The sequence below is a fragment of the Labrus bergylta genome, chromosome 15 (genome assembly GCF_963930695.1).
Source record: "Labrus bergylta chromosome 15, fLabBer1.1, whole genome shotgun sequence".
In the NCBI taxonomy this organism is placed as follows: Eukaryota; Metazoa; Chordata; class Actinopteri; order Labriformes; family Labridae; genus Labrus; species Labrus bergylta.
Window position 1 is genome coordinate 11932533 of NC_089209.1, and position 12855 is coordinate 11945387.

At 40.2% G+C, this 12855-nt stretch overlaps 1 protein-coding gene across 1 annotated transcript in view; it reads right to left on the bottom strand.

Moving 5' to 3' along the window:
* The window catches only part of mthfd1l (methylenetetrahydrofolate dehydrogenase (NADP+ dependent) 1 like), a 34902-nt gene that overhangs the window by 14627 nt on the left and 7420 nt on the right, over positions 1-12855 (bottom strand). Inside the window, exons 14-20 of the mRNA XM_020632887.3 lie at positions 12566-12673; positions 11621-11695; positions 11001-11103; positions 9779-9855; positions 8407-8547; positions 7244-7312; positions 3362-3473 (exon numbers count right to left, since the gene is read on the bottom strand). Coding sequence (XP_020488543.2) covers positions 3362-3473; positions 7244-7312; positions 8407-8547; positions 9779-9855; positions 11001-11103; positions 11621-11695; positions 12566-12673 — 685 coding nt within the window. The remainder of the gene's footprint in view (positions 1-3361; positions 3474-7243; positions 7313-8406; positions 8548-9778; positions 9856-11000; positions 11104-11620; positions 11696-12565; positions 12674-12855) is intronic.

The window sequence follows — 12855 nt, forward strand, 5'->3', positions numbered from 1 at the left end:
ATTTTTCATGTGTAGTGACGGCACCAGGAAAAGTGGCATCTTCAACAAAATGATGCTATAGCACAAAGATGCTCTGCGGGTGTGTTTGATGGGAGGTGAGAGCCTGCATTGAGCCGGGTGCACACTTCATAAAGCTGTTGATGTGTTGACTCTTGCTGCCCATCTAGTTTCACGTTTAGGTTCAGGGGGCAGTAAGGGGCCATCAGAGCTGTCCTACCTACCTGGAGCTTGCCTACACAAAGCCTGGGTCTTTACAAATTTACAATGCTGATTGGGTTATTGGGGCCATTAAGGGGCGCGGTCACACTGGTCATCTGTACCGTGCTGTACTCAAGCAAAAAAAAGGTGCTGATCCTGATGAAGCAACTTGTAATAAATGCATATTGTTAAAAAAAAAAATCTATATGGGTTGAGACCGAAGGCAATTTTTTAAATTGTTAAAAATTACCAACTTAATAAGACTGACAAGTGTGTTTTAAGAACATTTCAACACCACAGAATCAAAGCAGGATCTGTTTACATATTATTTTGAGATGTTTAACATTCTGAAAAGTTTCATTTCTCAGAAGTCCTTTTGCTAAAAGCCCCAAATGATTTGTTGCTCGAGTTCAGGGGAGGCTTTGCAGTGTGGGAAATGTTACAGTATGTCAGGATCAGGGGGTTATCTGTTTTTAATACTCCAGACGGTTAATGAAAAAGGAATCCCTCACATCTGGCATGTGGAATTCTCTCCGCCCCCGCAGCCCCCCTTTTCCATAACAGAATATCTCCATTTCAACTCCAGATTCCAAAGTGACTTAAAAAAACCACAATAGAAAAAAAAACAGACTGAAGAAGCATGGCCATGAGTTTGTTCTTACGCATCAACACAACCTTCACTGAGTTCACAGAGAGTTCATGAACTTCCTCTGCCACACGAAGAGCCTTCAGATATAATTCAACTGAACTGTATGTTACATAGAGAGACACATGGATATCTGAGATTGGGGAAAGTGGCTATGATGCTGCATGAAAATAATTAACCTGGATTAACTGATTTCAAGGGGAATTAGAAACAATCGCTTAAACAATACAGACTTATTTTTGCCTCACCATGCTCATACAGCAAACGAATTGTCCAATTTAAGCATCAAAAAGGATCCATTGGGGTTGTTCTTCTGGCCTCCGGGCACATACATATACATGTCTCATATTTACCATCCTTTCACTGCCAGTATGGTGTGAGTCAAATCCTGAGATTTGAAAGATCTGAAAGGTCTCTGTAGTCTGTATCTAAAGGCTGAACAGTGTTCGTCAGATAGTAGGCCACTTTGACTTTCTGTTAGATGCTGAGCACGTTCCACACACGTTTGTCGTTGATGAAACCAGATGCCTGCTGTTCCCTCAAACAAGATTACTAAAACTGGTGAGAGTGAACCAGGACAGCAAAGTTGGAAACAGAAACACCAAAACAGTTGTTAGGAACACTAAGTAAAAGCGATCCATTTTCCCAGATCAGATCTATTACGCTGATCTATATTGAAATACACACATGCAGTACAATGTTAGGATGTTGGATGTCCATACTAAACCACTACAACGTTTTTTGAAACATACCCAGTTGTTCGATTAATCCCCGGATGTGGTTTGCTGCTGCTCTGAACGAGAGGTTACGAGAACCTGACGTCAGTTTCTGCCGACGTATGTAGGCAGCTCTTTGAAGGACACGCCCACACAGAAGCTAACTCAAAATCAGTAAAGGGGGGGGGGGGGGGGGGGGGGCTTAGAGACAGTAGCTGAAATTAATAGTTTCAGACAGAGGCTGAAATGAGGGATTTTACTGACACCAGTATAAGATCAATAAGGAGGTTTTTGAGCCACACATCCCGCAATGCTACTCAAAAGGTGTCCCAGACTGACAGATTTAATAGTGAAAGTGATTATAATAGATCTCCTTTAAGAGTTATCCAACCCTGTGCTGCAGAGACATCTGTGATTTGTTTTACTGTGTGTGAGCACTTTTGCATTCCGAACAGTCATTTGATGAATTATTAACATATTCCTATCGATTAGAGCAGCTCGGAAAAGACTCACAGATTCTATGATGTGTCCGTATCTCCAACGTCATCCCAAATAAAGTAGGTCATTTTATCTGTGTTCTTACTGGGAGGCTCAGTCCCTTTAGGCCTCATTAGTAAGTTCACATTTCAAGATCTTAAAAAGTCCCTTACAAATCAAAATGATGACTAAAACTTTGGAAAAAATACCCAAGATGCATAATAAAGCAGAATTATTTTGTGTATAAAGCTAGATCAATGAAAAAAGTTATGCATGTGGAGAACGTTTTCATTTCTTTGCTGTTGAGTTGTTATTGTTCTCAGTGGTGACAGGGAAAAGAAGTCAAAGTTCATTGCATCAGAGAAAAGAGCTTGGGAGAAAAATAGTAAGAGGGGGTACATGCATCCCAGCTGCAGAGGGAGGAAAGGGAGGGAGGTCGAGTTCCTGACATACCTGAGGGTCAGGTAACAAACACACAGACGGGGAAGGGAGGGAACGAGACAGACTGATGGAAAACAAGCTGGGTGGAGAGGCGGAGGTTTAAAAACCTACACATGCCTCCCTGCTTCACGGCTCCAATGTTGTGAAATCCAACTCTCTGCTCATGCTGCCTACACTTCTGCCCAGCTCACAGATGACAGCTTGTATACACTTCAACTTTTAAGTCACCCTTCTTCAATTCTTTTTTAACCTGTTTCAGCTCTAAAACACTAAACGTGTCCCACATGCTGATGTATACGAGCCTGGACATCAAATGTATCTGACAAATATGACAAACTGAAAAACACACAAAGAGACACACACATTCTTTGCATAGTTCTGCAGCCAAAGTAAAAGAAGACAGAAAGCGAGCAGCAGGATAGATAGACAGATAAAAATGGGAATAGTCAAGTATGCTTTGACGTTGAAGGGATTAGTGTGGTTTACTCTGAGGCATTCCAGGGGCTTTTAAGATTATCAATCAGCTTCCTTCCTCTCTCCTGTGTGTGGGTGTGTTTTTTTTTGTTTTTTTTTTACGCAATCCTTCCACAAGTTTCCTAGAAAGTTACACTGGAGCAAAACAGCAGACCAATAAGTCACAGAAAGGTAGAGCAGAGCCAGAACCAGAACTGAGCTCTCAATGTAGGCTAAAGGTTGCAAGAGCATGGGAAAAGAGTGAAGACCATTACTTGAGTCAAGTGTAAATGATACTTCAAACATTTAAGTACTCCACATCTGTACTTTGCAATTTACATCTTGTGGTTTGTGGGTTTTGTGGTCTAGTATCTACCTTGGCTTGTGTGTGTGTGTGCGATCTGTACGTGCAGACTGTGTGTTCTCTTACCCACAAAGCCGTCCCGTCCGACCAACTTCAAAGCCAGCTTGTCTGCCAGCACCGAGGAGTTGCCATGGGCGATGTTGGCGAAAGGCCCAGCATGGACAAACACTGGCGTACCCTGCGACAATTAGAGAAGAACACAAAAACATGCGGGAGGAGTTTAGAAAACAGCGTTACCCACAGCAACCCATCCAACCAAATTTCAATAAAGGCTGACCAACTCTACATTCAACATCTCTCAGAAGAATTCCAGAATAAATATTGTAGTGTGGATGCACTTTGGCTGCCACTGTGTTTGTCGAAAAACAACTTAAGAGGTACTCGACTGGCGGCCTGACCCGTGAGCCAGGCTTCCTCACCCTGCTGATTTAGAAGAATCACTGAACGCCCCACAAAGACACACAAACTGGAAGAGAACTTGTTACCAGTGTACGGGTCAGGAAGACACTGAGGCCTCTGTAGTTATATTCACTATCAAAACTCACTGTTTGGCTCTGTAGATGTTACCAATCAGTATTAAATCAATATGTGGAAATCAACTTTGCAAGTAAGGAGGGCATACAATCTACCAGAGCATGTTAAGAAACAACATGTGTAGAAAAACAGTTAGTGTTGAGATTGAAATACTGTTAAAAAAGAATGAGATGCTCCATTTTTGTCTTGAAAGGACTTGGACATCGTTTTTTTTTAATTTGTTTGAAACGATGGAATGATAGATTGAAACAGATGAAATGTTCAATAATAGTTTTGTTTTTTCTTTCTATCGTTTTGCTGGCTAGAGCAACATTCCCTCTGAATTATTCAGAGACATTTTGCTGTGTGTACCCAGCTTAGACAAGGCAGGGCCTCAGAGAATACAGTTGACAGGGAAAGGTTGACTCCTTAAGATCAGTCTGACTTTTAAAATGGAAGTTAATTAAAAGAATTGTCATAAAACAAACCGGGGAAGCCAAATAACCTATTGTAACACAGTGCATGTGAATTCCTTGAGAGGGAGGAAAAAGGATAGACGGGAAGGCAGTGCATAATTTTCTAAGCTTTTGTTTGCATACCTCTCCCTCTGCCTGCATAAACAGCCTCCCCTCGGAGGAGTAAATCAGCCATTACAACCATAACAAAGCTCTGACAAACCAAGACGCTTGTCTGTGATCTGATGTAAACTAGTAGTAGTGCAAGCAGAGAAGGAGGGAACGCACTGGAAAAGGAATTGATTCAATGTTAAAAGAGAGAACAGGGGCACAATATAACAAAAAAAAAGTCTTTCCAGTAATTTTATTCAGTCACTAATATGTACATGTCTTCATTTCAATGGAAAGTCAACACGTCATACATGACAAGGTTTTTATGTCTGTTAAAAACACCTGAACTCCTGCTTACTTCACGCACTTTCCACATCCGTTTGCGTATGTGAAAGAGTGACACTAATAAGAAACAACAGGGTGATGAAAGGGAGATTTACCAAAAGTTGTGTGTCACCTTTTCAACTGGTGGACAGGAGGATTATGAGGATAAAGGAAGTGAATGAAAACAGGGAAACAGAGATCATGTCACTGTTTCCTCTTTCCGTGCATCTCTTTTATCTGTCTTTGTACCAGCTGTTGACCAGTGAAATGATAACCAAAATGTTCCCAGTCTAGATTTTCCCAGGTCTATTCTACGGTCTACTGCCTTTCCAGTGAATGCATACAGTAAGTCGAGTAAAGCCCCACGTAGACAGGATGTCTAAAAAAAATGCATAGAATGGCTGAGGTTAACTTAAGAGATACATACACAGGGAGTGTATCCCCTTTCCTCTTGTGCTACATCATCTCCTCTGCACTTACCCCATCTGAAACAACACAGAAATACATCCTCTAACACAAACACAACTTCCATATGCCCACTGTATTCTCATGTGTGCATCTGTATTCAACGCACACAATCACAAGTGAAGAGGGCACAAAGGGCACAGGCGGTCAGGCTCCATGGAAAATTCTCATGGAGTGCTGAGGCCAGCTCGGTCCCAATACCAGTTCCCCGACCAGAATCACAGGAAACCCACACAGGAAATGGTTTAACACAACACCACTGCAACGTTTCCTCCAAAAAAACAGAAAGTAACCGAATCTCTGCAGCACGCAACACTACATCCCCTCTACACCATTGAAAACATGCAGTGTTTATTTTCTCCACCCAATGGCCATGTAATCATGCTCTCTGTACGGAACCAAAAGTGACCAAACAAGTGCAAAAAAAAAAAAAAAAGCCTTTCAACCAAAACACAGAGGTGTTAGCAGAAGCATGACTGCAATCACTGTCAACTTCAAAACAGTAAATCAATCCAACAGAAAAAAACATTTAACGCTATATTCTGTTCAAGGATGAATAGGGATAAAATTTATATATATATTTCTAATTCAAGAATCGGCTTTAAAAAACAGACTCACTGGAAAAATAGTACCTTCCAATTAACAAAACTAATTATTGGAGAAAGGAAAAAATAAATACAACTATGCTTGACTGATTTTTTTCCAGGGTCCCAACCTATATGGTTTATTACCACCACAAGACTTCTTAAAAACATGTTTTTTTTTTTTTTTAAATGATAAATGCCAACTTTATTTTTGCAACATTGATCAAACTCAAAACCTTTTTTTCTAAAACGTACAAATATTTAGTTTAGAGCTCATGTGCAGGGTTTTTAGCTGGTAATGAAATACTGATATTTATTCTGATGTCTCTTTATGTCCTACATAAGCAAATGAGACAATCAACAAAAAGACTGATTCTTTCTATATAGATATTACTAATGCCTGAATCCTCTGCTCCAGGGTAGGTGTTTGACAAGGTGAGTTAAAGAATTCTGCAGAAACAGCCCATGGTTACATTCTCCTCTTCAAAGATTCACAGAGAGTGATACATTTGTCTGTTCAACGGAAAATGGATGAACATTTTTTTTGGAAGAAGTACTTGCTCATTTTACAGGACAACACCAGCAAAGAGATAACAGGTCCCACTTTGTCCACAGGGGGCGCCAAAATTAGCACAAACCAGAAGTCCCTCACAGGAGCTTTAATAGCACAGAATTTCTTTTTTAAAGAGTTTAAATGTTTACATCAAGGCACTGTAGAAAGTGTAAAAGTATTTTCTAGCATTTTGCTTAGAAATGTCTTGAAGGGCAAGTTTATAATAAAGATAGTTTCAATTATATATATATATATATATATATATATATATATATATACGTATATGAATTCACACATGTGCAAACTTGGTTGCTTCTTCAGATTACGCTCTGCTGTTCCAGAAAGGGCCGAGATAAAGACTGCGATAAATGATTGGTCTCTTCTCAGTGTATTTAAGCCATTAAATCTAACCCCTCCATTTCTGCATCCATCACCTAGAGGGTGGGGCTTTTTCCTCGAGACCAGGGGCAATCCGGGGTCCCTGATAGTGTATAGTATATATGCCTGTGAGATCGCATGTCGCTGCATCTGGCGAGAATGTCTCAAGCAAAATGAAAGCCAGATGTTTTTTAAGGCAGAGTTAAGGTATAAGTCACCACACCGGTTGTCAAATTAAATTGTTTCATTAGGACAGCATGAATCTAGACTGACTGGCCTCTTCTTAGAGAAGTCCACCTGTCCTCTCTACGCAGCTTAAATGCTATTAAGATAAAGACCTAGGGGAGGAAAATGTCAATCTATCATCCTTACTTAAAAGCTCTCAACGGAGCACTCTCTCTCCTCCCTTTTCTCCTCTCTGACAGCAGGGGTAGAGGTAAGCCTAATGCTAACTTCCGGTTGTCTCTGTGGAGTGCTAGCCGATTACTTTTACAAGACATACACCAGAAGAGGCTCAGTTGAGCAAGGTAATGACTATTTAAGTGGGGTTATGTGCGTGTCTCACCTCGAGGGTCTGCATCAACGTAGGCTTGATGGCATCTTTCATTAAGACGGCCAGCGCTCCACTCACACCCTGTCAGGGAGGAAGAGAGAAAAATGAGGGTGGGGGTTTAAACAAGACCTGACGAAAGTATGAACTCACTAATGAAAACAACTCATAATTATGTATGTAGGATCATCTGTGTTGCAGAAAATAGATGATAAATGACACTACAGACATGTCTACTTCTCTGTCCCTTATGCTATAACAACTTTTTGCCTGGTCAGCAGTTTTAACACACATAAACCATATTCTTACTCAGGCATGCCATGAGGTGTAATATTGATATTTCTGCATCCAGACTAATCAGAAAGACTAATGTGATTTAATAGTCCTCCTCTACGGCTCTGAAAAGACACAGACTGCAGCCCTCGTCAGAAAACCAGAGCCAGCTGACCCCACAGATGGATCCAGTAAAAGTGGTTAAAAACTCTGGTCAACATCGGATTAAAGGTTACACCTATGTTAGACATGTTGTTTTGAAGAAGGGAGGAAATACGTTAGCGTGTGTGCTGGGACAAGTGGGAATTTGGACATTTCTAAGCAGCTGAAAGTTACATAAAGGACAGTGGGACATGTTTGGGGCAACAAAAAACTCTTTCAAAGGAGTAAAAAAAAAAAAAAAAAAGAAGCATACTCAGGGCGCCAGGCATCCCAGCGGTTATGTTGTGCACCCTATGTACAGAGGCTATAGTCCCCATTGACCATTGGTTCGAATCCAACCCTCGCCCTTTGCTGCATGTCATTCCCCACTCTCTCGTCCCAACATTATACATCTCTCTTGAGCTGTACGGAAAAAAGGCCAAAATGCCATGACACATAATACAAAGGATCTCGGACCAAATACTTTCATTGTAAATTCTGAGATGTAACAACGACGAGCCAGCAGTGTTTTTTTTTTTTTTTTTGGTAGATAGGACAGCTGAAGTGAGACATTAAACGCTGGGAGAAGAGGGTGGGGGATGACATGCAGCAAAGGGCCGAGGCCAGACCCGAACCCACAGTCGCTGCAGTGATGAACCACAGCCTCTGCACATGGGACGCATGACACAACCGCTAGCCTAACCTGTGCAAACCGTGTTATTGTCAAATCTTCCACACTCTTCCAATGAAAAGTAAAAACACACCAGGTCTTCTGCGGTGACAGGCTGTCCGGAGCGACTGGTCCCCACCACCATGCGCGACAGTCTGTTTTTCATGTCCTCCAGGCTGTCTGCAAGAGCCAGGATGGCCATGATCTCGCTGGCCACTGCGATGTCGAAGCCAGTCTGGAGGAGTGAGAGGAGTATTTTTTACACAAGTATTTTTTCAGCTGGTGGAAGTGATCAAACATGACATAGAAAAGCTGACAGTCTGTCGTGTTATAGCTGTTATTCTGTTAAATTATGTAAAAATTTTGCAGCGAAATCTGGGTTGACTGCTTACTAAAGAATCATAATTTGATGAGTAAATAAAAAGAAACATGAAACTTTTCAATGGATCTGAAGACAAGAGATTAACTAAACATAGCAATCACAAGCTGTATCACATGGGCAACACAGTCCAAGTTTTATGAGCATGGCGAAATTAGGAGCACTGACTGAAGGCAAATTTCTTCAAATAAGATTGAAAACATTTTGTTTTTCAGTATTGATTTACATCAAACTATAATAAAAAGAAGTGACATGTAAAAAGCAGAAACACTGACTGAATGAGAGCTTTCCTCAGGGAAGAGCGTGGAATACCAAAACAGTCTTCGTTCCAGATTACGCACAAAAAAAGAAACCTAACTCAAACCACATCTATCCACTGAGGGACATTTCTATACCTACTCCTGGTGATAATACCCGGAGGGACTATAGAGTATCCAGTGCTGCAGGAGAGGTGGTTGACAGAGGAATGAGAGAGAAAGAGAGCGGATGAACCCATGGCGGTAAATGTTAGCATATGCTGATCTAGCTCAGAGGCTGTCCCAGGTGTGTGTGTGTGTGTGTGTGGTTGTGTGTGTGTGTTAAGGGATGGGTGGGTCATTTTTCTCCTACTTTAAACATTTGCTTTCACTTAGGCCAGCTCGCTTCCCATTGAGGTGAAGTGTTTATTTACAGGATTTCATTTGGCTGTCGTTACTACAGACATGTGTGAAAAACATCTGGGCTTTATCATGGAGGATGGAGGTGAGTGTGTGTGTGTGTGTGTGTGTGTGTGTGTGTGTGTGTGTGCATGGGAAAGCTTTTACATTTGTGACTGTACGATTGCATAAAAACACAAGGCTCTATTGCCATCCTAATAACAACAACACATGTAGCAGCAAAGTCTCTGGATGGGAAAAAAAACTGTGCTGAATGAAAAAACGATTGCAATGAAAAGGATGCGACATTTAAAGACTAGTGGATGCCTCCAAAACTGAAACTGCAGAAATATTCATACAGTGTGGCAATCAAATAGATACATGAACAAAACGAGTGGGTAGAAAAAAAAGAAAAAAGTAATGGAACGTCATCAACTCAGAAGAATGCATACCTCTCTGATCTGTCCTTTTTCAGTGCTTGCCTGTCCTACTGTGATCTTCCTCAGAAAGCGGTCATTTGTGTCCAGGACTGGAAACAAAACACACACAAAAACAACACTTCAATTTCTTGCAAAATTTCTAATAAAATCAGTGAAAGACATGATACATATACAACAAAAACGTTAATAGAGGTACTACATATCACCCTATTTTAGACCTCAGACACACAGAAGATGTATTACTTAACAGGCTGAACAAAGCAGACATACATTCGTACATTCTACAGGGATAACAAGTTATTTTTGGTTTTATACTTAAATCATGTTTCTACTTCATCTCATATGGAGCTCTGGAGATATGAGAGCTCAAGAAATAACTTTATTACATGGAAAAATAGAGTAAATAAAATGTATGGATGCATGTCGGCTTAGATCTTCACTCTGCATTTACCCTTTTCTCGGATAACGCGGATATTAAAAAACAAAAGGGTTATTCTGTAGCTACACTCTTGTAAAAATGAGCCAAGTGGGAACCACACTAGACAAATATTTTCCTCATATTGGTTAAATGTAATCAAGGAGAAGGAGTAAAAAAACCTGCCTTGTTTCATGAATTCAAAGAAACGGTTACACCCACAAAACATTAGGTGGTAAATCTGTTTTTAATCTCCAGGGTTCGTCTTTTAAGAATGCCCACCGGAGCCATTGGAGTAAATACCACATCAGTCATAGCAGCGCCCGCCCAGCTGGTTGTTCTCACTGACAACTTTAAACCAACACAGCAACCACTGAGGGAGCTTTTCCCACACCTACCATACCCACATTAATTATCCTGTGAGTGAAGGCTGCCACCCATTTACACTCAATGCGTTAACTTGATCCAAACACAAGAGCTGGAAAGAGTTGTAATAGAAGAGTAGAGAACACCAATAAAGATACACAACACTGATTGTAGAACCTGGAGTGTGACATCACAAGATGTTTGTCTTCTTTCAGGTAAATTAGATTTGTTTCAAAGTCAAGATATTGGTTTTGATCAAGAATATATTTCTGGGAATAAACACTCCTTTAAAACATCTCTGTGACCGAGATATATTAATGTATGTGTGGTTGCTTTTTCCCTTACTTTAAACATTCATTATGTTGCAGATGAAGCAAAGAATGACATGACACAAGGTTAACAAGCTAATACACTTACTATAGTACAGAGTCAATTCCTAAACTTTACAGATACCTCTCTGCCAGGTGATCTTGGAAGGGTCAAGGTCAAGACGTACAAAGGTGCTGACTTCCTGGGGTGTAAGAGATGCAGGATCTGTTTTGTTGATCCCTAGACGCTAGAATTGAAAGAAGAAAGATGATTAAAGGATCAGTGTTTTTGAAGAACAATTGCTTGGGTGTAGTTTTTGGCTGTGGTAGTACAGCTAGTTACAATAACTGATTTAAAATGATATAGTATATTCGGGTCTATATGAAGAAATTAAAATAAATGAGAAATAAATAAATCTTAGATACTTTCAGATAACCAGGCAGGTAATTATTGAGTTGACTTGTGTTTAAACGACTGTCACCTCAACATCCGCCATCTTTGTATTTTATCTGTTCTGACTGGATAATAGGCATTCAGTGATCAAAACTACATAAAACCTTACCTGTATAGCAACATGTGATAATTCTGCTTCATGAGGTATAAACAAATGCAATGAGGTAAGGACATGCTGGAGGGAGAGAAGGCTCACTGAGGTCCCCTAGTGGCCAAAGGTGTCATTTCTATAAGAGCTCAACATAACAATCCTTTTGGCTGATCAGGTTTGTTGACATTAAGGATTCTGGCTCTGCAGGGTTTGGACTTACTCTAAGCCTGGAGATTTGAATGGGGGAAAATCTCCTCACTCCATTCACTGACGGGACCAGCCTGTGGAACAGGGCCTACAAAGTACACAAAAAAAACAATGACATTAGATCTATGTTGCATACAAAGTTAATTCAATTGTACCTTGGATGAAAACAAAAACTTTCTTGATTAGAATACATCACACCAAATACAATGAAACTAAGGGAGCTGCAAATTGATGTACTGTGACTGTTTAATGTAGATAAGACATTAAATGCATGCTTTCACTGTCCATGGATCAGTTTATGTTTATTGTCTCCGTTGAATGCTGAAGGATTATTTTTGTGAAAATTAAGTGATGTCACAAAATAACAATGCCTGTGGTGTATTAACGGAATAAAAAAATAGGCCTAGAAAGCTAATAATGTGCAGTTGTATATTCAAATTTAAGTGTCATACCAGGATACTTGAAGTATGACTAAAATACTTATGTAGTTAAGCTTTATGTTTTTGTCAATATTTGTTCCACCTGAGCACAAATGATACACTTTGCTCATCCTCCCTTCTTTTCACAGTCATACTTATTACAAATGTTTTCTGTGGAAAATGTAAACGAAGGGTGTTTAAGTGGCGAGCCGTCAATCACTTAATCTGACACCTAGTCCCGTCGGCAGTTCCAGGCATTAATAATAACTATATAGAAGTGGTCAATCGATCTATGCTGATGGTCTTGTTAGCTTTTGTAGGTCGATGACAGTCTGTTTCATAACAGGGCTTATTATTGTCTACAAAGTTTCATAAATTACTTGGAATGAGGAATCAAAATAGGAAACAGCTTTGAGTTTTATTCAATATGAGAAAACTCCCCATTGTAACTATCACAGCATCAAGTTAAAAAGAAAAGTTACAAACATTTAAGTTGAATAATAACTGGTTATATCTGAGTGACGACGCCACAAAATCACCTTGTCCGATTGGGTCGTTTCATGGAGCATCCTGGCATCGATGGCTGCTGCAACCAGGTTATTGGCTGCTGTGATGGCATGAATGTCACCAGTTAGATGGAGGTTGAACTGAAGGGCAAGATAAAGACAAACAGAAGAAGAGGTGAAGGGGTTAGACATACTGAATAAAGAACTGTAATGTGGTATTACACATTGTAGGATTATTAGTAATGTAAAGGTGATAAACTGCTGTGAAGGGAGAAGAAGAAGTAGTAGAGTGAAAAGGTTGTAAAAAACTGTTTCGACAGTAG